This window comes from Choristoneura fumiferana, chromosome 5 (genome assembly GCF_025370935.1).
Source record: "Choristoneura fumiferana chromosome 5, NRCan_CFum_1, whole genome shotgun sequence".
Lineage (NCBI taxonomy): Eukaryota > Metazoa > Arthropoda > Insecta > Lepidoptera > Tortricidae > Choristoneura > Choristoneura fumiferana.
In genome coordinates this window covers 11609568-11632760 of record NC_133476.1, presented here as the reverse complement: position 1 = coordinate 11632760, position 23193 = coordinate 11609568, and the positions used below count along the sequence as shown (strand labels likewise).

At 37.2% G+C, this 23193-nt stretch overlaps 3 protein-coding genes across 5 annotated transcripts; all 3 read right to left on the bottom strand.

The window, feature by feature from the left end:
• Positions 1-335: 335 nt before the first annotated feature.
• Positions 336-3167, bottom strand: LOC141428126 (uncharacterized). Of its 2 annotated transcripts, none has more exons than XM_074087892.1 (3): positions 2828-3167; positions 1309-1507; positions 336-673 (listed from the first exon to the last, which is right to left on the bottom strand). In XM_074087892.1, the coding sequence occupies exons 2-3, from the start codon at positions 1498-1500 to the stop codon at positions 512-514; spliced, it is 354 nt and encodes a 117-aa protein (XP_073943993.1). In that variant the 5' UTR covers positions 1501-1507; positions 2828-3167; the 3' UTR covers positions 336-511. The 2 variants fall into 2 exon arrangements, with proteins under 2 accessions (XP_073943993.1, XP_073943994.1); XM_074087893.1 differs by lacking the exon at positions 2828-3167 and adding an exon at positions 1859-1966.
• A 1483-nt stretch (positions 3168-4650) lies between these two features.
• Positions 4651-7452, bottom strand: LOC141428123 (uncharacterized). Its single transcript, XM_074087887.1, has 3 exons — positions 7265-7452; positions 7078-7183; positions 4651-6980 (listed from the first exon to the last, which is right to left on the bottom strand). Exons 1-3 carry the CDS (start codon positions 7283-7285, stop codon positions 5083-5085), a joined length of 2025 nt encoding a protein of 674 aa, XP_073943988.1. The 5' UTR covers positions 7286-7452; the 3' UTR covers positions 4651-5082.
• A 716-nt stretch (positions 7453-8168) lies between these two features.
• Positions 8169-22729, bottom strand: LOC141428122 (VPS35 endosomal protein-sorting factor-like). Of its 2 annotated transcripts, none has more exons than XM_074087885.1 (18): positions 22558-22729; positions 22151-22241; positions 21582-21686; positions 21072-21216; positions 20431-20600; positions 18350-18522; positions 17901-18243; positions 17582-17757; positions 17364-17467; positions 16271-16452; positions 15537-15683; positions 14633-14802; positions 14172-14334; positions 13395-13566; positions 12389-12528; positions 11202-11370; positions 10623-10888; positions 8169-8537 (listed from the first exon to the last, which is right to left on the bottom strand). In XM_074087885.1, exons 1-18 carry the CDS (start codon positions 22575-22577, stop codon positions 8457-8459), a joined length of 2817 nt encoding a protein of 938 aa, XP_073943986.1. In that variant the 5' UTR covers positions 22578-22729; the 3' UTR covers positions 8169-8456. The 2 variants fall into 2 exon arrangements, with proteins under 2 accessions (XP_073943986.1, XP_073943987.1); XM_074087886.1 differs by having other exon boundaries at positions 8170-8537; positions 20431-20585.
• Between the last annotated feature and the right edge of the window lie 464 nt (positions 22730-23193).

Here is a 23193-nt window from a genome sequence, read left to right as displayed (position 1 = left end):
CTCTGACTTGAGTTTCTTCCGTACTCTGTTATTCCACTTCAAGTCGATAATTTCATTAATTTAATGTCTAATACTTCTGTTATTCCACTAAAATTCGATATTAAATATTTTATGTGTATTGCGATCCGGAATCGGCAGAGCGACGGATCGGCGCTAAAATCTGAGGTCAATTCAAAATTGTATCGGGTGACCTGTTTTTATGTAAAGACAAATTTCGCATAATTTTTATACAAGCTTCAATTTATGTAATACTGAATAATTGATCGATGTTGACATGAAAGGATACTGCAATAATTGCATTTCTTATGATTAAGGAGACATTAAAGTTACAAGGCTAGATTTTTACAAATATTATTTTTTATATTTACAACCCTGTTTATTATTCAGAGATTTTATATATAAACACTCACAAATATCACACTCGAGTAAATAAACGTAAAATATAGTAAATATAATGGTATATAAATTTTACGAATGACAGTACACCGATAGCTAATGGAAGGTAGGAGTCCTAGAGGGAGACTTTGCTCTCTCGGTCTTCGGAGACGGCGAACTTGTTGCAGAGGAAAAAGATGAGCGTTTCCGACGTTGGCTTGACTTTTCCCTGCTCGATGAGCCGGCGCAGGTTTCGAATGCGCTGCTTGTGAGGGTACTCGCCGCCCGGACGTACGGTCTGCAACAACGAAACACAACGCTACCGACCAGACCTTACAACTTCAACATTCAAACATGTATTTTTATACATACTGCACTAATCGAAATCTGAATGAATTTAGTGTGGACTAGCTTGTTTCCGAATAGAAAAAAAACACCCCCACTACGTCTATGGGAGGTACCTGAAAACTTTTTTTTTACCATTTTCTCGGCATAGTTGCTAAATTATATCCGTGCAAAATTACGTTCTACCACTGATAGTCTCTGAGTAAAGCCGGACGTACAGACAGACAGACATGGCGAAACTATAAGGGTTCCATTTTTGCCATTTTGGCTGCGGAACCCTAAAAACTAAAAACAAGTAGGTGAACAAAAACAAGGACGTGGTGTCTTTGGCCGTTAAGGCGACTCAATCCAAAAAAAGAAAACCGTTTTTCTCAAAAATATCCGTAAAAGTTGACATCATTATTTATATATCAGACAGAAAGTGAAGTGCATAGTTTATGGTTAGCAAAAAATTAAAAACTGCAGGGTGGCTACACTCGACAACAATGTCGCATACAAATTCCATTATTGCCGAGTCTCGAACTTTAAAAAAAAACGGACTTGGTAATAAGTTGGCACCAGTCGTATAAATAAGCTACTATTACAAACCTCATCGGTTTGTGGCTGCTCCGGTGGCGGCACGCCGATGATGGAGCTGTCCCACATGACGGGGTGCCAGGGTCGGCGCGCCGGACGCTCGGGCGGCAGCGCGCGCTGCGGCGGCCGCAGTGGCAGAGAATTCACGTCCACATACTGCTCCTCCTCGAACTCTTCTGGCTCAGTCGGCGCCTTCAAGCTCATTGTGATACTGGAAGTTTAGTTGCGAAAAGGTCAGTAGATACATCCTCGTACTTATAAATTTTATAATATTACTAGCTGTTGCCCGCAACTCCGTCCGAGTAGAAGTATGAAAAATAGTTTACATCCTATTCTCAGACCTACCGAATATACGCATTTTTTTTTATAAAAATCGGTCAAGCCGTTTCGAGGAGTTTGGTCACACACATTTTTGACCCGAGAATTTTATATATTAGAAAAAGAGATAAATGTGAAAGTTTGTGAGTAGGTTAGTTAGTTAGGCTGCACCGATTTGGATGAAATTTGTTATGGACATCTGGAATAACACATAGGCACAGAATATATAGTAGTACTAACGTACAGAATGGCCACGCTCCGCCCCGCACCGGTTCGAGTTACCCCACCCCTCAAGCGCAGGTTGCAAGAAAACCGCAGGAAAGCAGTCGGGTGCGCAACGCGATGTATGTTGGCCGCACGGCACTAAGTTCGGGAGCAATTATTTTGCGAAATGGTAACGGTGCCCTACCTACTTCCTTTTTCTAAATAAATAATGATTTCTGAAATTATCGCGATTAATACATGAAATAACTACCTACCGAATAATTCGTTTAAGTTTGTAGTCGTATATCTATTGTAATTGAAAATAATAATGCTTAAATACACAGACAGACATATTTTAAGTAGGTTTAAATAAATAGGTAAGATTAACGATTACATTTATTTGCACTATCTAAGCCATGCCTACATAATATAAGTAACTTTAAATGTCATTGGTAGCACTTATTAGGGTTTAGCGATAGTCAGCCCTGTCACAGAATAACTAATAGTACTACCGTAGTAAGACTAAGATTTTTACCTAAATATGCCAGTCATTTTGAATGTAATAACTGTTTACGTTCTTGGCCAACAGTTTACATCATCGCGTGCATTTAGTGCAAAGTTGCTTTATCATTGTCGTGTCATTTTGGTATTCAGACACTGAATAAAAACAACGATGTATTTTTAGCAATAAGATAATTACAGAAACAACATATGTAATGGGGTATCTTATGCCCCTCTAATAAGAACTACGCGGTAGGAAAAAAATATTCCATCAATACTTGGCAAAACATCAAGATATCATTTATGACGCCCAGACGGACGGTTGTAAATTTTGATTTGATAAACATTACCCTGCATTTGCTGCAATAACTTTCACGTACACATGAACTGAACTACAAAATTGGGTGCGAGAAAATATAAACGAAATCATCAGCTAATCAAATAAATTGGTAAATTAATATAAAGTTTGAAATTGGAAGTATGTACCTATGTTGAATAGAATACTTACTATAACTTCTTGTGTAGACAATCACAGTCCTCTTATCACAGCGAAACGTCCGCTTCGCAAAACATTCGGCGCCTAATACCAATTTTATTATTGGCTTTCAATCTCAAGCAGTTTTATTTATATTCGCAGAACAGTGTGCCGGCGCGCGGGTGGAACACGACTGAAATTAATTACTTTCTCCCCAGTTGGTTCTTGTGATCCATGTAAAACGATTTCCTTGATGACGATAACTTGGACTATTACCAGCAAAAATAGGAACATTAAAAACCATTATTGACATCTGGGACACTGACCGAGATCCGTGCCAACAATTCGGATGCAATGACGTTGTATAGTTTTCATTGGGAACAGAACACATACCTATCCGGCACATTGTATCTGAATGAGCGCTAACGCATTGACTGACCATTTCTAATTGTGTTCCTTTCATTTGCCCACGTCTCTGATTTACAAAATACTCGTAAAACAGGTAGGTAGGGTGAATGAAACAGCCTGAATAACATCATTTTTAATAGCATAAACCAAAGCATTTCAGAAACGAAAACGAAGTTTCCGACTTTCAAAGGACTTTTGGGAGAATATTGTTATTCATGCTCAGCTTGCATTCACTCACCCAAAATACATAAGTCATCAGGCCTACACGCGTCTGTTCCAGACGAAATTTGGCGTGTTGCCTGTGCACAACGTCTTAAGTCTTTCGTCCACAGGCCTTAGGCCTGAGCCTAACTAAACAATCTCATTGGACTGGATACGTAACCTAAATTACCATTTCTAGAACTATGTTCACAATTGCTCCAATTACATGAAAATAATTATACTCGGAAGCCTCGATCTGTTTATTATTCTGGCTAGAATTGAGCTCCAGTCAATTCGCCATTACCTTACATAATATAACATACATGCACTGTTTTTATTTATTTTTATATTATTGCATTTTTTATTCATTTATATTTTTTTTGTTCTATTTGGGTACTTTATTTGAGTGCTGTACAGTTTAATTTCATTTGATTTTGTATTGTTTTTTATTTGAATTGAAATTTGGCATGTACTTACTCTAAATACCTTCTTGTATAATAATCTGTTTAAAACTGATTTACGACCAATAGGCTACTGTCCTAAAAATCTAATTATTTGTCAGAAAATACTAAATTTGTACTTTTGTCAATTAAACAAAACAACAAGAATTAGTCAGTTAAAGTTGTGCGTGACCTCACTGCGTGCGACACTTTTTACCACGGCGCGACGTCACGGGCCTCCACCCGAACTTTGACGCGCTTCATTTTTGACACTTTTTGTTTGATTGACAAAATAAAAAATACGTATCTAATATTTTCTGGTAATCTAACGTACACACTGAAGAATAGATAATATTTTTTTACCCAGGAAACTACCCGATTCTTACCTATGAGAAACTGATGCAGTTACAGATCTGTTATAGCAAAACTTTTCTTTTGACTATGTGAAACAAATTGCAAAATATCAGTGACAAGTAAGTTAACACGAACTTAACAAACTTATAGCCAAGCCATTTTCATTGCGTTTTTGAGCCCTGTGTCGAAAAAAATCATGCCACATGCGCTTGCCTCGTGAGGGTGGTGCGCTCAGTGGGCTAATGCATAAAGGAGTTAACATGTTTGAATTTTACTTATAGACATGGATAATTCACATTTTTTTTTCTTGAAAAAAAAAATCGGAAACAAAAAAGTAAAAGCCTAACTCTTTTGGAGTAGGTAAAGAGGTATTGTTTGTTTCTTATTGTTAATCAAACCCTGTGAATAATTCACAAAACATTCAAAATATGTCAAAATAAAACTGCTATAACGTAACAAAACGTATAGTCATTTTATTTCAAAAACATCTAAAACTAGTTAACAACAAACACCAAGAGATAAACAATTCTAATCAAAAGGTTAAGGTTTATTTGACATTACTCGTGGTAGCAGTAGCACTCAATAATTTTGGCGAAATGCATCCGAACTTATAATTGATTGACTGAAATGATTATTCACTTAACCGGAACACAATACGCTCGATAAGTATTAGGTACTACTTTCTATTTATTTTTCGTAATAGTTTCTTGTTTTCGTTTGAATTTTCACGCCTGATTTGCAGCACCAAGCATGGCAAACAGTGAAATCTCGGCGCATTACGCAACGAATACCCGTTACCTTCTGTTCAGGCTTTATCTAAAAAGGTGTTGACAACGGACACGCTCTACTAACAATACGTTGGCAAATAACTTCAGCCTTAATCTCTTACACGCCTGCGACAGTCTCGTCGAAAGAAGCTTCATGTTCCGACCTTGACAACATGAACTCGGGCAGGGTGACCCCCAGGGCCGCGCTATAGCGAGGCATGGTTTCTGCCCAGTATGCTCCCTTTGAACTGTCACCTGCAAATTCTTCTGGTGCTAATTCAGATTCGTCAGCGATTTCAGCACGTGCTTCCGCTTCGGAGTCGACGGACCTTTTGGGCCTGAGGGGTGTAGCCGTGGCGACGGGCGCGGAAGCGGCGGCCACGGCGCTGGCGACGGGGCTGGTGGCGGCAGCGGTCGTGGCGCCCTGAACAGCCTTTTTTCGTTTTAGTTTTTTGCCGTATCCAGAATTAGCAACCACGTAAGCGGCTGATTTTTGCACTGGAGGTGAGTTCGTTGTAACAATTTTACTTTCGGCTCCTACATTGTTACTGTCGGGGACTGCGGGCTGTGATTGGAATTCTTTAAGTTCCTGGTAAGCCAAATGACTCCTTTTCGGTGCCGATTCGGATACAAACATGCATTCTTCATTTTTAAGTCCGTTCTTGTCGACGCATTGAAAACAAGTCATACCGTTTTTTTGAACCTTTTTGCAGGTCGATCTATCCTTCTTTTTAAATTCAGCTAAGACATGTTCAACATCTTTTTTGGGCTCATTGTCGGTATAAAATTCGGGTAAAGCTTGTTTGTAATTATAGGGTTTTACCAAAGGGTCTGCAGCTTTCTCTTCCGAGCTCTCGTCACTAGCCGCGCGCAGGGCCTCGCTTGGGGTGGGTTTAGAGCTATGCACGTAGTATGCTTTGTACTTATCTTTAGAGTCGTCCTCTTCACTTTCTTCTTTAGGTGCAGTTAACTTGGCGTATTCTTCAGAGGACTTCTCATCTTCTTTCGCATCTACATACTTGGCTGACTTTCTAGGCGTTTCATCTTTTCCCTGAGCCTCTGGTTCATCGGGTTCGTCGTTACTATCGAACTTTTTTTCCTTAGAGTAAGCATATTTGTTGTTTTTCGGCTCCGCAACGTAAGAGCAGGATTCATAATTTCCTCCTGTTTTTGGATCCTTACATACACTGCATGTCATACCATCCCTGTTGACTTGTTTGCAGTTTCCTGGATTTTGTTTTATTTCCGCAGCTTGCTTCTCAGACAGTTCCTTGATTCTTTCATATTCCTTATGATCATATCCAGAGTCGTAGCCGCCGTACGGGTACTCGTAATCCTTGTTAGGATCTTTCTCTTCTTTGTAAGCGCTGCTGTACGTTCCACTGTCAAAAGCCTTCGGCCTAGAAATATACTCGGATCTATAATCATAAGGGTCTTCTTCTTCATCACTGCTTTTCTTCAAATTTTCTCGTCTCCGTTCTCCTGTGTATCTCCGTAAGCGAGGCGGCCCTGCAATATAACCATTCGGCTTATAGTTTTGTTCGGCTTCAGGATTTTCAAGTAATTCCTCTTTGCGGTACTTAAGCGGGTGGGCTATTTCTAAATTGGTAACAGCGGGCTTAAAATATCCTGCAACACTAGGATTTTGTTTTAAAGCGGCTAAAATCTCTCCTTGCTCATTTTCTTCAGGTTTGTAAACCTTGTAATCGGCGTCATGTACAGTTCGAATATCGTATAGGGGTCTAAACTGTTGGCGCTGATAAGGAGCCGCCTGAGCCGGCCGCTGCGCCGGCGGCGCCACTAGCCGAGCCGCTTTCGCAGGCGGAAGGAAACTTTGGCTAGCAATAGGATTAAAACCAAAGTTCTCGTAAGCGAACGTCGTATCCTGAGGCGCTACTCGTTTTTGAAGAGAGTCAAGGGAGCTACTGACAACAGTGTCAAACAACTGAGGGTACTGACTCTTGTCTACTTTAAGCAAAGCTGCCGCAATGGGATTTGAAGCCAATGAAGTAAGGCCTGAAAAAACCACACCATTCATGATTGTATTTTCGATTAAAAAGCATGTTATGTTGGGATAGTCAAAGAAAAGCGATAAAAATTTGTAAATACTAACCAGAGTTAACGCCATCAAAAATAGGGGCGAAGTCCAAGGGCTGAACAAATCCTTTCTCCTTATCTTCGCTGGCAAACACTGCTTGGCATATTGTCCAAATCAACAACTGCAAACAAATATCAGCTTAAAAACGATATCACTCCGTAAGTTACCGTAACTTTTTGATAGCTCAAATAAAAAAACGTACCAGACATCCGAGTCTAGACATTTTTGATATGGGTGAAAACCCAAGTGAGAACCCTAACGTCCACTACTCCTCGTTCGGTCGAGCTGCTTTTCTGGTTCTGCGTGGAATGAAAGTAACGTGACAATATTACAAAGACAAGGTTTTATAGGCGTCAATATTGCGCAGGTGAAAGATCGGCGCAACCGAGGGGCGCGCTCAAGCGTGTCTCGGCGGACAATGCCCGCTTACTACATCTGCGCGGCCGGGGGTCGTGACCCGGCGCCGCTCCCGCTGCCCGAGGAAAAACGTTTACCCGACCACCGCGGGCACGTATCAGAGGATATAGGTGTAGAATGAGTTAACTTAGGTTTTGTTCATTCCTCATAGTCGTTACACTCTTTAACTAAGTGGTCGTCTTGTCCGGTTTGATGGCAAGTTTGACAATCCACCGAAATTTTGTTTCACGTTCATTTAGATTCAAAGATATATCGATAGATAAATTTTTATGTAGCTGTTTAAAAGCTTGAGTGTATTCCACCCCACGAAGCTTAGATTAAGTAGGTATGTAATTAATTCCGCTTGTGGAATATAACCTTTTAAGTGCCGATTTCACGTACAATGCTTGTCTTTGATAAATCGTTTAATTGTTGGTAAAATCGGCACTAAATATCGTCGTCTGTTTTAACCTCTCGTTTTTCCAGGCACAGATATGTGCCAAATTTAAGGCTATCTTTTTCTACGTTTATTTTAATTTGGAAAATATGTAGTCTTTGAACCAAAAGAGACTTAAATGCAGTTTTTTTTAACTTCTGACATACGGGTTAGCTTTAAATCAACCTTTTTTATTACATATTTATTACACAAATAAAAATGCTTTGTAGGTTTTTGTGAAAATATATTCTCATAGGAAAACATCATTCAATATAATAAAAAAAATGTAAATTCATGTAAAGTTTCGTTTTGTAGTCGTGGTAGCCTTGGGGTTTGACCTTGTGCAGGTCAAATCCCAAGGCTTGCGAGACAGCTGCCGGACCTGCCAGATCTGCGAATCAATTCAACGGTGTTTCTAAAGTTCCCAATCCGCACAGTGGGAACTACGACCCAAGCTTCTGAGAGGAGGTCTGTGTCCAGCAGCGGGACGCGTACATACCGACTATATAGGATGATGATTATAGTTTCGTTACTTATACTCGTACATAACTAATCGATTCTCTTACGCATTATCCTGCAGTTTTTGGAGCAACTGCTGACTGACTTTAGTTTTGTCATTTTTTAACGCCAGCAACATACTTATCTGAAACAAAAAATATTTAATTTTTAGTATTGCTGTGTGGGACATGTTGAAAAATGCTTGGTAGTTAAAAATGGAGCTATATATTTACACAATATTGACGCTTTTGTTCAGATAAACAGTGACGCTGTTTTTATGTATTTTTTATCTTCTCGAGTCCCGAACAATATTTTAGCAGGTATTCCCAAGCAGCACGCAAGCGTTGCCGACATCAAACATACAGCACTATTAGAACTTAGAGTTCTACTGGTGATCCATAAAGGTGTCAAGAAAAGATTATTTACTTATAAAAGTGATTAAACCGTTATTATACAGCTAAAGCTGTACTAAGTTTTTATAAAATACTCCGTGTAAACTTAAAGCTTTAAAACAGAATATTTGAACTCCACTTTAAAACCCTATGCATTTTTTGACACTTCAATCTAATGTTATCCTTCAAGCTGCATAGAGGCTGTATTTTGCATGTGATCACTTACTTACTACAGCTATAAGTTATAAATGGTATCACTTTATACTTGTTTCTGTATAATGGTATATTAAAACTACTTTCTAAAGCTTATTATTAATGCGTAACTGTACACTCTTGTCAGTGTAATAGTTTCATAACTTCTGTCAAATATGATTTTATAGAACTATAATAATAAATGAATTCTGTAATACAGCTTTAATCTGTATTACTGACATGCTGTATAATTTATTTGCTGAAAACTGATGTACAGCCTATATAATAAAAATATTATATTATAACGGCTATTAAAGGGTAAAAGCTGTGAAATGGAATCCAGAAAGTGCGTAGTAAAACCACGGAATCTATAATACTCTCCAGATATCTTTTACGCTGTATAAAATCTGTCGCCATTTTCGAACAAATAACAATAAAAGAAAATATGACTTCTTACATTATTTTGAGTATTGCTGAAGTTATAGTTATGATTTTCAGATAAATAAATCATAATTGATACCTGTTGTACAGTATTATTTAACAATCTTATGATTCTAACCTCAAAACCATAAACTTACTTACTTGTTTTGGTAATATTTCTCGTGAATTCTTCAGTATTTCGCGGGCGCGTGAATATTTTTCCACAAAACTATGCACTATTTCCCAGTAAAAATAAATCGGCACGTTGAATCTACAATTATCACTACCTAAAGTCCAACATTTATTCTTGACTTATAACTTCACAGTAAATTGGCAGCCCACCATTATCATAACTAAAAAGAATAAGCGGTTGTTTTCATAAATTTCACATTGTAATTCTCATAAAAAACCAATGAAGAACTATTATCTTTTTAAGAAACTTATAAGAGAATAACTATATGCCTATGGTTTTCTTCAACATCATACTACAGCTCTTCTACAGCTATAGTACAGCCTATTTTTAGCTATACAGCAACTATACAGCTATAATAACGCATAAGGCTGTATAACAAGGGGCCCAATTTTACTTATAGAGGTTGTATAAGCGCTTATACAGCCCTTGTACAGCCTCACTATATAGCCTGTGGAATACAATAAAACTAAAATACAGCTTCTATACAGCTTGTCGTGCTGCTTGGGATTTGGCGAGGCTAGGCAGTCCTATACAATTTTTTCAGAAGGCTAAAGAAATTACTACGTAATCAAGAGCGCTATACATGTAATGACCATAGTAATCTATTTTCTTTTTTTGTTTACTAGTCAATAGAAAACTCGAGCCACTTGAGTTACATCGGTAAAATGAAACCAAAAATACGTTTGCGTTTTTAATTGAATGAAACGTATTTGTATTATGTTACGTTGTATCAAAGAAACTATATTTAGGGGCTGTTTCACCATCCATTGATTAGCGTTAACCGACGGTTAAATGTGATGCCGTCTCCGTCTATTCGAACAAAACAAATAGAGACGGCATCACACCTAACCGCCAGTTAACACTAATCAATGGATGGTGAAACAGCTCCTTAGACAAGGAACGTTTATATTATATTATTTAGTATTTTCGTTTTACCAAATCAAACTCACGTGACCCCCAATTTTTTTTTGGATAGAATAAGATTAACTATTTTGGCAATTAATTGCTTGCTTTGTGCTTTTGGAATACTAACGGAGACTCTTTGATTGGAATCCTGCAGTTTGCGAGACAGCATCCACAGGTTAGCAGCCAGGTTGGCCATCGAGTTGTCCTCTAAGTCCCCTCGTCTGATGACGCGCCAGAATAGTTCCAGCGCAAGTTCATACTGTTTTCTGGTCTCTTTGGAGTCAGCGAGGGCTTTTAGAACCACTAGAATCTCTTGAGTGATATTGGAAGAGTAATTTTCGATGCTCTCTATATATTCTTCGTCGGAACCGTACAATTTGTCATTTGATATCACTAAAATAGAAAAAAATAATATAAAATAAAAATGTGCTTGGCCTGTTGAAAATTTTGCCCTTAATAATGGAAAATATTTATAAAATACACAAAATGTGTGTGATGTGCGTGGGAACTATGGCCCAAGCCCTCTTGTTCTGAGAGGAGGCCTGTGCCCAGCAGTGGGACGTATATAGGCTGGGATGATGATGATGATGACACAAAATGTAACGGAAATGGCACCATCGACTTAAAATCGGAGAAAAAAAACCTGTTCTGTCTGATATTGATTCGGCTTAAATCAGAAATTGTTAGATAAGTATCTGTTACTAACCTCCATCAATGCTATAGGCGTAGTTTTCGTGTGTCATTTCGCAGAGGAGATCTAATGTATGTAGCAGCGACATGTAATACAGTGGGTCTGTTTTCCTCCAATGAATTCTCTCGATGGTTTTAATGAATCCACTCAGAATGTAAGCTTTTACATTACTGTCCATGTTATCCTAAAATTATAAATTTTATATCTCGCCTCATTCATTCTTTGCCAATCGTTGTTACCTTAGTAATGTAATAATAGCTTTTTCACACAAACGGTGATAATGTTTTCACCTCTTTACTAAATGATAAGTTTCGTGCTACCACAAAAACCCAAACAACCGTTGAGCATGTGTTTAACACATCTCAGTTCATAGAAGTTATTTTGGCGTGTAGATGGTTTTTCCGATAGCGACGACGTTTAGGTTTTTGTAGTAAGGCCATGATTGTCGAAAAAAATTCTAGTCTCTTTAATTTTTCTTAATATTGACTATCTAATCTAATATATAAAAGTCTGGGGTCGCAATGTTTGTGAACAAACTCCTCCGAAACGGCTTGACCGAGTTTTATGATTTTTTTTGTGTATATTCAGTAGGTCTGAGAATATAGGACGTTAACTATTTTTCATACTTCTACGCGGATGGGGTCGCGGGCAATAGCTAGTTTTTTAATATGAGACAAAGGTCGAGAACAGTTATACAGGCTGTTCCGTACATGGACCGTCAAACACACCACATTGATAAAAAATAAATCTGAGTTAAATTACGGGGGTATTCCGTCGCTAAGGCGGAAATTGTTCGGAGTTAGCGAGTAAAGCAACTTTATTTTTATGATTTTTTTAAAACTGGTTAGACAAATTGAACTTTATTTAATACTTAACATTTTTTTCTTCTAATTGTTCTCCCCTGTTCCTAATGCACGCCCGACATCTCAGTTACGGTAGCTAGCCGCATTTCGGCTTTCATTGTCATAAACATCCATCTTAGGCCATCTTAGGCTGTTGCAGATGTTTATGGGCGGTGGTGATCTCTTACCATCAGGAGACCCAGTTGCTCGTTTGCCATCCACTCAAATAAAAAAAAAGCTGCGTTTATCCTTTCAATTAATACCTCCGTAACATAAAACTAACTCTTACGCCCGTCCCTAGGCATAAAAGTCTGAGGGTTAGGTCTGGAGACCGTGCGAGCCAATACTACCTATACTTACCGGCATTATTAACAGAGTAGACAGAAAGTCGCTAATCAAGCTGCTAACTTTAATATGGGTCATTTTCTTTTGTCCATCTTCTATGACGAACTCTGGAATATCCGGTATCAAGCTGATGAGAGCTTTAAAATTTGCTTCGGCTGTAAATAAACAAGAGGTACTTAGCTTGAAAAAGCGGACTCATCAGACTAAGGACCTTTAGACAAGCAATTCTTAATATTATCTATATATATAAAAGAAGAAACTGATTGACTGACTGACTGACTTATAGATCAACGCACAGCCCATTTTGAGGCAGATTTTCAAAATTATTTCAATAATAGAAAGCTAGAATGTCTCTAATCGACAATTAAGAATATTAAAATAGATCATAACAGTAATTCATGTCCCGCTCCTGCGCTCCTGGGAATTTAACAATTTCTCGGGATATAATCCTATATCGTGTATCGTGTGTGAAGTCGCGGGCAAAGTATGTACTTTAACGTTTTCTAAAATTCCAACCCTGAATCAGCGAAGCAGGGTTTCAAAGTTGGTAAGAATCATAATTAATTACGTATGGTAGGTCGATTTTTGTATTACCTAATTTGCACCATCTGTCTAAAAGAAAATCTGTCTGTATTTGTATTTCCATATAATCCTCCGAAAATTTAATCAAAACACGAAAAAAGGATCCCAGAAAGTAAATGTATGTTATTCCAAATTTAACGCGAGCGAAGCCGCGGGCAAAAGCTAGTATGTATATATAATCAGTCTCGGAATGGGCTCCAACAATTTCGATGAAACTTGGTATATGGGGGTTTTCGGGGATGACAAATCGATCTAGCTTAGTCTTATCTCTGGGAAAACGCTTATTATAGAGTTTCAGCCCGAGGAAAGATCGGTCGCCCAGGTACTACTATTTAATACGAGAGTGAGAGGGACGGTACGCTACGAACTGCGTCGATTTTCAAATTTCGTACTTAGTAGCCCCCCAGTGCCAAAGCGAGATTTGAGCGAGTGATCCTACCTTGTCCGATACAGTTGTTGAGCAGCGCCACCTGTCCGGAGAGCAGGTAGAGCTGCGCCTTGGCGAGCGGGCAGTGCAGCGACGGCGCCGTCACGAAGCAGTACGCCGCGCACGCGCGCTGCAGCCAGCCGCGGGACGCGCGCGCGCCGCGCGCCGCCAGCGCGTTCACCGACTGATAAACAAACAGTTTTACGTTAATATTTGGCACAAGCTTTTGTTTCTGCCTGTATGTGCAACCTATACACGCACAAACGTGCACGCACACACACAGAGAAGACTCCCACACACGCACGTACACACACACAATTTTCATTATGGTTGCCCAGTGGATCAAGGTTGTTCCTCGATTTGTATGGAAAATAGTTTAAATAGTTCCCTGGATTAGTTAAAATATTATTCTGATTTAGAGGATTTAAATTCAATGGCATTTAAACGAATTATCGAGTTCCGAGTATAAGAAAATGATCGTCTACACCTGGCCTCACAGTGCCTTAAAAATTTTCCCCCCGCCGACCCCGGCTCGCACCTCTGAGTTTTTCGAAATTCATGTGCGGAATTACATTTGAAATTTACCACGAGCTTTGCGGTGAAGGAAAACATCGTGAGGAAACCTGCACAAACCTGGGAAGCGATTCAATGGTGCGTGCGAAGTTCCCGTGGGAACTATGGCCCAAGCCCTCTTGTTCTGAGAGGAGGCCTGTGCCCAGCATTGGGACGTATATAGGCTGGGATGACCCACTTAATACCTAAGTGCCACTGGGAAGGAACGACACTTACATGTACAAGAGCCACCAGTACGGCGTCAAGCTTGATGAACGCCGCGCGACTCTCGACGTAGAAGTTGAGCTGCTGCTCCAGATCGTCGTGATAATCCACAGCGTGGATGTACTTGGTGATCAGATCCGCGCACAGTTTCACTTCATCCTCCACCGTTACTGCACTGTAAATAAAGTTCAACTTTTTAAATGCTAATTGAAATACAAAATACAATACAATGCAATGACGTTTTAAACACCAACGCATAGTAAGCAGTACAGGAAACACAGTTTTATAGAGATTTTCCAAGGTAAGCAATAAGCGGATCCATAATGGCAGCGGCGACAAAATTAACACAGACAGAGAATTTTACTGAAAATCTTAGTTTCCGTCCAATAACAAGATAGTGAAAATTTTATCTTAAAGCTTAGGGTTGGCAGAATAAAATAATTTCGGAAAATAAACAATGTAAAAAATCTTACTTGATAGAATCATGCAAGATGCAGCACAAACGCATCAAGCTACCAATAACAATGTGGTCTTCGATTTTGACCAATTTGTATTTCGTAAAGAATATGGACAATACGGTTTTGGCCATCATCGTGCGAGCGTTCGACGTCTGCACTAACTCGACTAAAGGCATAAAAGCATCCTGCGAAACGAATACATTACGTTACTTCTTTAATCGTAAAGCTCGAAGGCTCAATGTTAAACCTGAATCCGTATTGTTTGGCGCGAGTGCGCTTGCGCGCGATCCCATTTACCATCTCTTTCTATCATCATACTGTACTGTTATGTATTAGGAAAAAATTGTGATCCCAAGTGCGTTAGATAAGTTGTCTAACGCACTTAGAACAATCCCATGCCATGTAGTCTAAGACTGGCAGATACACGATGAGGGTAGAGAATGGTGTGATGATGAATGGAACCGCGAGCACCTGTGCGTTAAGCAATACAGCCCCAGACAGATTACATTTTAGCCTGTTTACTAATGCCATCTGAGCGAGTGAGGATTCATCCTTGTCAACCCAGGGAACTCCTCGTGGGTGCGATGTCGGAAACCACCCCAAGTGCTTACGTTACAAACTTACAACTTCCATCTATGGTTAATGGAAAATTTGTATAGAACCCTTGGTGAGCAAGTCCGACTCGCGCTTGGCCGGTTTTGTCATTTATTTTTATGTTGATATTATGAACATTACCTATAAATTATTTTAACATTTAAATTTATTCGAAGCATTAGTTTCGGAGATATTCCATTTTATGGTAGTGAATTAGTGATCCAGAATACTTATTTGTTTTAGATCTATTTATTTTAGTCACCAACTTTAAAGCATGTGCTTTCTTAATAAATCAAGTATGTACTTACTTATAGCAAGGACTTACCATTAAAAATAGTTCTTCAACGTCTGGAATGGAGTTTAGCATCCTTCGTAAAACAAATTGGAAATTTCCAGAAAACTCGTCAGCCGGCTTGCCGCATTTGATCATGTATCGAATAGTCCCCCGCAGGATTATATTAACGTGTTGTGTCTGACAACATACAATACAATGCTTAGTACCATATTTCCTACCATAATACTCTGCTCTTGACCTGTAATTATCGCTAATCCTGTAACATCGCCATTTCTTATAAGACAAGAAATAAACAATTCAGTTAAGAAATACACCACCAGGTACTTCTGTGGGACCTTTTCACAGACAATTTCACAATGACAAGAAATTTAGTTTCTTCGACTGTACGTAAAGTATATTCGTTTACGTGAAATATTCGTTTATTAAATAATAACTAACTTCCCAAAGACTTAGTTTGCCAAGAATTTGATTATCGCTATCCCACGGGAACTATGCAATTTTCCGGGATAAAACCTATCCTATGACCTTTCTAGGGAATGCGAAATTTTGTGTCTTTCTGTTTTTTGTGTCTGTTTGTTTGTTATCTCTTCACGTCTAAACCGCTGAACCAATTTAGATGAAATTTGGTATACAGATAGTTTGAGTCCCGGGGAAGGACACAGAATAGTTGTAATCCCGGAAAATTACATAGTTCCCGCAGGATAGCGATAAACGAATTCTAAGCCGATAGAGCCGCAGCTAGTGTCATACTTATATTTGCTTACCGATAAATGAATACAAGCAAACTGCATCCAGGGTGCTAGTACTTGCAAGAAATTAACTGTGGACTTCATGCTATTGGCGATTTTCCACCAAGTTTGAATTAGCGATTCGGACGCCACCTGTTGGTAGCTTTCGGTATTGCATAGGTGCTCTCCAAGCGCTATCAATACTTCGCTCAACAGAACTAAAAAATTCAAACAATAGTACATTGTGTCTTACGGGCGGTAAGTAAAGAATTACGAACGAGACTATTAGAAGCCCAAGTAGACAAGGGTCATCCGATGGTCCTTGGGGGGCGGGAAGTTGATATGGAGAATGAGAAAAGTATGAATTGTAGGTATTGGAATTGGTGAGTTTCGGTTTCGACGTACGGGAATGATCGATCAAGCAATATTTCATAACTATTCATAGAAGAGTGATCACGGAAGAATATCTGTACCTACCGTCATTCTTCCTCCCTTCTCCATATATCCATTAGGTACAGACATTCTTCGGTCGATTTTGATTCCGTTGCACAGCAGATAAAAGAAAAGACAGGGCGGCGGCATGTTTTAGCGCACATAGCGGATTTAAATTAAAATAAGTAATCGCAAAACTGAAATAATATCCTAAAATCTGTCAGGTACTGAAATTATTCATTAATTTTGAGGCAAAATAAACTTAAATTACAGTTTTTCTAAGAAAAAATTCAGTACATATGAAATTTGAAGCAATAGTTAAACTTCGAGTTGAGATACATAACCTTTTTGCTTGAACATGAACTTGTACCAAGTCAGGAACTATGTGGTGCCTGCCACAAAATAAAAAAATAATAAAAAAATTGTCCTTGGGCTGTAATGCCAAAATAAAAGGCCCGCGGGTTTTTTATTTAGAGCATTGCATTCCTACCTAAAAATTAGCCTGCTTGTTAGGGCGCTGTATATAAGCAAATGTTATGAAATAACATAAATACTAAATAATCTCCCTGCAATCTCCCTGGTGTTGCAGGTGTCTATGGGCGGTGGTAATCTCTTACCATCAGGAGACCCATTTGCTCGTTTGCCATCCAGTCGAATAAAAATAATAATAATAATTAATGAAATAAAACTCGCATACCCATTTTTTCGGTGGAATTTTGTACCATTTCTAATATTTTCGTAGCCTTTATGTTAACACTGCTCGAATCGAACGCTGATATTAGACAATAAAGCAACAATTCACTGAAAAAATAAAACATTCTTTCACACATTATCCTTACTAAAATTATCTTTCAAAATACTACTTATACAAAATATTATGTATATTATATTTAATAATTAAATTAATTAGCTTACTTATTTTCCATTTCCTCACACTGTTGAAGTAACCCCTCCAGCAGAGTCAGCTTGCATTTAGTTGAATTGACTGTTCCATACATCAACCAATCTACTGCTGGGATGTAGAGACTCAAGTATTTGTCAAGAGTTAACAACTGCACTTCAAATTTTTTTCTTAACGCTGGATGAAAAATCTGAAAATATAATGTTTAGGGTACAAATGAATAGAAGAATCTCGAGAAGATGAATAAGGCTGGACTTAAAATGGTGTCAGTTCCATTTTGCATACTTTTACACATTAAATGATTAATTCACAGAAACCATTTACTTGTCTCACCTGTTGGTATTCCTCTAGGAATTCCTTTAAATTGCTATGGAAAAATTCTTCACATTCATTTCCTAATAAATTTGCTGCAACCTTACAGAGGTACAGTCTCAAGTAAGTGGCTACTAAAGGATTACCAATGCCTCTAATCATCAAGGTAATTCTTGCTATAGCAGGTTTTATATTCTCTTTTGAAATGAAAGTGTAGCACTTTAGAAGTGACATCTCCATGTACAGTCGGGGCAGCAACTCTCTTATAGAAGCCATTTTGAATAACCAATTTTGGCATGTCTCTTTAGCTGCCTCAGGAACTTCACTTGGATCAATATCTTGATGCGATTTTACAACATTTGGACTAAAAATAAAAACAATATTTCTGTTCACAATTTTTGAATTCCCAACAAAATGAGGTCCTAGTCCTAGTCCTAGTCCTAGTACCTCATGTGATAATTATTACTTACCCATAGCTTCTATCCTTGAGTCTAGCAAACACTAAATTTCCAAATTTGTCCAAAATATCTGTGATTAACACAAATTTACTGGGATAAAATTGCATGACATTAACATCAGATAGTAATTTAGAACACTGAATGGCAATCTTAAATGCTTTGACCCGTTGCTCTGATGCCCAAGCCTGAAAAACAAACCATTTGAATCTTATATAGAGGAAAATAGTTATAATGTGCAACAAGAGAGCAGTTGTTTTTTTGTTGTTGCGAGTGTTGATTTTGAATCCCGAGTAAGCGAAGGATTCTATAGCCCTTTCGAACCCAGCCGAGTATGAAAAGAGTTACGACAATGGACTTTAAGTACAATCCATGTCAAGTTCTAAATTCTAATGTAAGAGTTATGTATGACAGTGGACCTTATGTACTATCAATGTCAAATTCAACTGTAATCTGTAATTAACCCGCACAATCGTATCGGCTGGGTTCGAAAAGGATAATTGAATCACGAGCGTTAGCAAGTGATTCTAGGCTAGAATCCTGAGAGCAGCAAGGGATTCAAACACAGGAGATGCAAAAAAACTTTGGTCTCGTGTGATGTGACACATACAATTTTTCACCTCAGCAGCGAGAACATAATCTAAATGTAACATAAGAATTAAAACCACATATACCCACCTGTTTACAAAACAAAAAAAAATATTTTTAAAATATAATCCGATTATTAAGAAACAAATATAATAATCACATTTAAAAGCCTTACTCAAAAATTATACGTACAGTCGCGATTACATCTTTAAAAAGTCACCAGAAAATTAAGAATGCCAAACAGTTTTGGATTGGGAACGAAAAAGTGTCCAGTAGGTACAATACAAATCTCATACTCATAACATGAAATTGTAATTTGAACTTAGAACTTCTTATAAAATACGTCATACTTATTTTTTTATACTTACTGCAAAAAAGTCTCATCTTTGGGTCATTTAAGACAATAAACGTATAATTTATTATAAATGTTATTAAACCTTTAAATATGATTTTATTAAGATTTCTTTTACATAAACATAAATAGATTTCTTACAAATTCATTCAATTTGACAAATATTTATTCCAACTTTAGTAGAGGCAGTATATGGAATTATTTTATATAAAAAAAATAAAAAAACCGGCCAAGAGCGTATCGGACACGCCCAAAATAGGGTTCCGTAGCTATTACGAAAAAATTAAGGAATATTTTTCTAAGGATTTCGTATTTTATACGGAATCTTCCAAGTTTAGGTATATTTTATACCTTAGGCTGCTATTTACTCTTAAAGTAATAATTCTCAAGAAAACTTAACCGTTATAGTTTTTCTTGTAAGTTTAATTTACATACTTACTACCCTCCTAAATTTAAAAAAAAAGTCCACCCACCGATTTAGATTTTAGAGTGGAGGGGAGGACGCTCGATTTTAATGAAAATTTGCACTTTAAAGTTGAATATTTCGCAAAAAAATCAATGAATCGAAAAATCCTCGTGGCAAACCCCAAATGGTTTTAAAAGACCTATCCAACGATACCCCATACAAAAGGGTTGTATGACAAAAAAAAACACCCACACTACATCTATGGGAGGATAAGGGTTCCGTTTTTGCCATTTTGGCTCCGGAACTCTAAAAAACAAGAGAAGCGGCTTTCGTGCAACGAGGTTGCATACTTTATTAAAAGATCGGGAAAATTTACATTTTGGAAATATTTCGCTAAGTAACGCGTACAGGGGCTCCGCTATACTATCTCGTTCTTCGCCTAGGACCTAGGTATTGAAATATTTTTAATATCATAAATTTCATTTAAGATTGTAATCAACACATTTGATCCTATCTCTCGCTTTTTTCGTGATGAAGTGCAAGTGACAGATCAAATATTTGGGATTTGGTGAGTAGACTAGACCCAACACTGAACTCAGCATTTAAAAATAATAATTAAAAAGTAACTTTGTCTCACAGAATTTTGCTCACTGATTTCTCATAGCAAAACCTGCTTATTTGAGGTGCTGAGGTGAAAAATATCAAACACCATTACAACACCAATTTTTAATTTAATCACTAATATAATACCTTTTTAATTTCGTCATTAAGCACATTAATCTTATTGACAAATTCTTGTTGGGATAAACCCATAGTTTTTCGAACAGAGTCTTCATCAAAGTCATCCAGCTGTTCTAGCCGGTGTTTTACTTTCTCATTCAGGTTAGAAACCTGACGAATAAGAGCTGAAAAAGAACTAACTTAAAGAACCAAAAAAAAAACAGAAAAAAGACATTAGTCAAAATACTCAAAATTAAACAAGTTAAGAAAATAATTAAGTTTCTTGCTAAAAAATTTACAAAGCCATGACTCATTAGCTAGTCATTCTCAGAAATGATACTTAACTTACTGGATGTGTAACTGATATTTTCGGTTTTTATTCTAGACATGTGCCCTTAGTGTAAGTTTTTGGTTACTAAATACGTCTCGATCGCGTTCGCGTTAAAATCTCAATTTGTGATAAATTGAGATGCGTTACCAAATATTATAAACATGAAAGTTTGTGAGTGTATATTTGTTACCTTTCATGCAAAAATTACTAAACAGATTCTGACAAAACAGATATTTCATAATCTGGATTAACACAAGACAAGATACTTTATTTCCTGGGTAAAATACAAGTTCTTGCAGGTTGCAAACAAAGTTGAGCTATAAAATATAATGGTGAATACCTTTTTCGCCACCAGGAAGAAAACTGCTGATTATAGTCAGTTTTTCTCCAGTGGTGTATTTGTTAAGAATTACTGCCCTCCTTGAAATCCAAGCCTTTGAATAATTTGTACTGTCATCAGCTATCGGCTCGGCAGGAGTGGGATCCTGGAAAAAATATTTTTACAATAATAAATTACTGAATTTAACAAATAAAAGACACCTGAAACTTATTGGCTGTTCAAGTTTTGGTTTTTTATAATGTAATATTTATTTACAAAAAAACATTTACAATCAACTTGTGTAGCTAATGTCATGTAATATTATCAGACAACTAAAATTTACATAAAAAAACAAATTTAAAATGAACTAAAATAATTCTTACCCAAAGTAATTGTTTTAGTTCATTGATATGGACCTCTGCAAGTAATGCCTGATTCAATAAATTATATAAAATTAAAAATAATAGGCATCGTGAACTTCCACAACCAAGCAATGGTTGTTGAAATAATTGTCAATTAATGATTTATTACCTCGTTTAGTTCCATTTGCTCAAACCTTAGCAGTGGATCAATCTCTTCAAATGGTGAAGTCCATTTATTCAAGTTTTCTATAAAACTTGTACTGGGACTAGGTTTCTGAAACAATGAACACTCATTAAAAGAAAATCCTTTTTTTACCTCATTTCTAGCATGAAGGGTACACAAATTAAATTTACCACTTTTATGTACCATGCAAATATTTTGAAAAAAAAATGTTAAAGCAATTCGAATCTAATTGTTTTGAGGATAAAGTCAAACTACTTTGTTAAATTTTTACTTTGTTACATTGTCATAGATCCGTAATTTTCTTAGAACTTATTGAGTAGGTACATTTAAAAACAAAAACAGTGGTCTCTTGTGTTAGAGAAGCAGTAAATTTCTAGAATGTAGTGGATATGATAGCAAATAAAAAGAAATAAAAAGTGAAATCATATTAATTTTACTAACATGTACCTATTAGGTAGGTAGCTACCATGTAACTAGGTGCCAGATCTTCATGAATTCAATACCAACATGAACTTCTCAAAGTCAACTGTAATCTATAATATAAAAGTACTTACTGTTGTCACAATGTTTAGTTTCAGAGGATGATTAGTTACATCAAATTTTGGATATTCATGTTTTAAGTGCTTTTGTTTTTTCTTTGAAGACCTGTAATAATATAGAAACATATCATACACCCCTATATATGTATTGTTCTAGTCTAAGTGACAAAGCTGAACTATTATGAAATGCAAAATGTAAGTATATACAAAGTAACTCATAAAGTGTAAATAAATAAGGTCTGGGTTATTTATTAGATAGGGCCTATCTGCTAGGCTGAGTTTGTAAATTGTACGAAGGGCCCCAAGGAAATCCAAAACTTATATTTAAGAATAGCACTAAATTTCAGATTCTCCGGTATACACTTGCGTTAAATCATTATTTTGATAAATGTTTGTAAAAATATGGAGGGTTTAAAATATACCACTTGTAATTACTGGACATTTCAACAGGTTATATTTTCACTGCCAGTTTCATGTATAATTGGAAACAAATCTCAAGTCAGTGTTCAGTTAACTACCACTTTATTTTATTTAAGTATTGATTGATACGCCTTCGCGATTCGTCGCAGTCGCAGTGGAGTTCAGGGGGGGACAGTCGCCTATACCGTACTAATTCATGTCGATAGCGCCGCCATCTCCTTTATCTAACCTAAAATAAAACAGATTGTTGTCGTTTGTTTCAGATAGATGTCACTGAAAGCTTGAGATCACAAAATTTTATTTATTAAAAAATATTTTGTCGTTGATAATTACCGCAAAAATGAACTTTATTTTCGAAATTGACAATCGTATTGTAATTTCTAATATAAAAGTCACATAATTGTATCCGCTCAGTCGTTACAAATTTTTTTTGTGTAGCAACCCTCTATGTCAGGCCAGGCGTCTATTCGCGCTCAACAAGGAACAAGATGGCTACGTTACAATAGAAACTCAAGTGCTCAGACCACATAAAAAGTAAAGACAGTGCTGCAAACGGAAAATTGAGGCTGGTTTAAACTTAAGAAGACTGAATTCAAGCGGTCTCTTTTCTCTTTGCAGCCCTGTTTTTAGTTTTTATG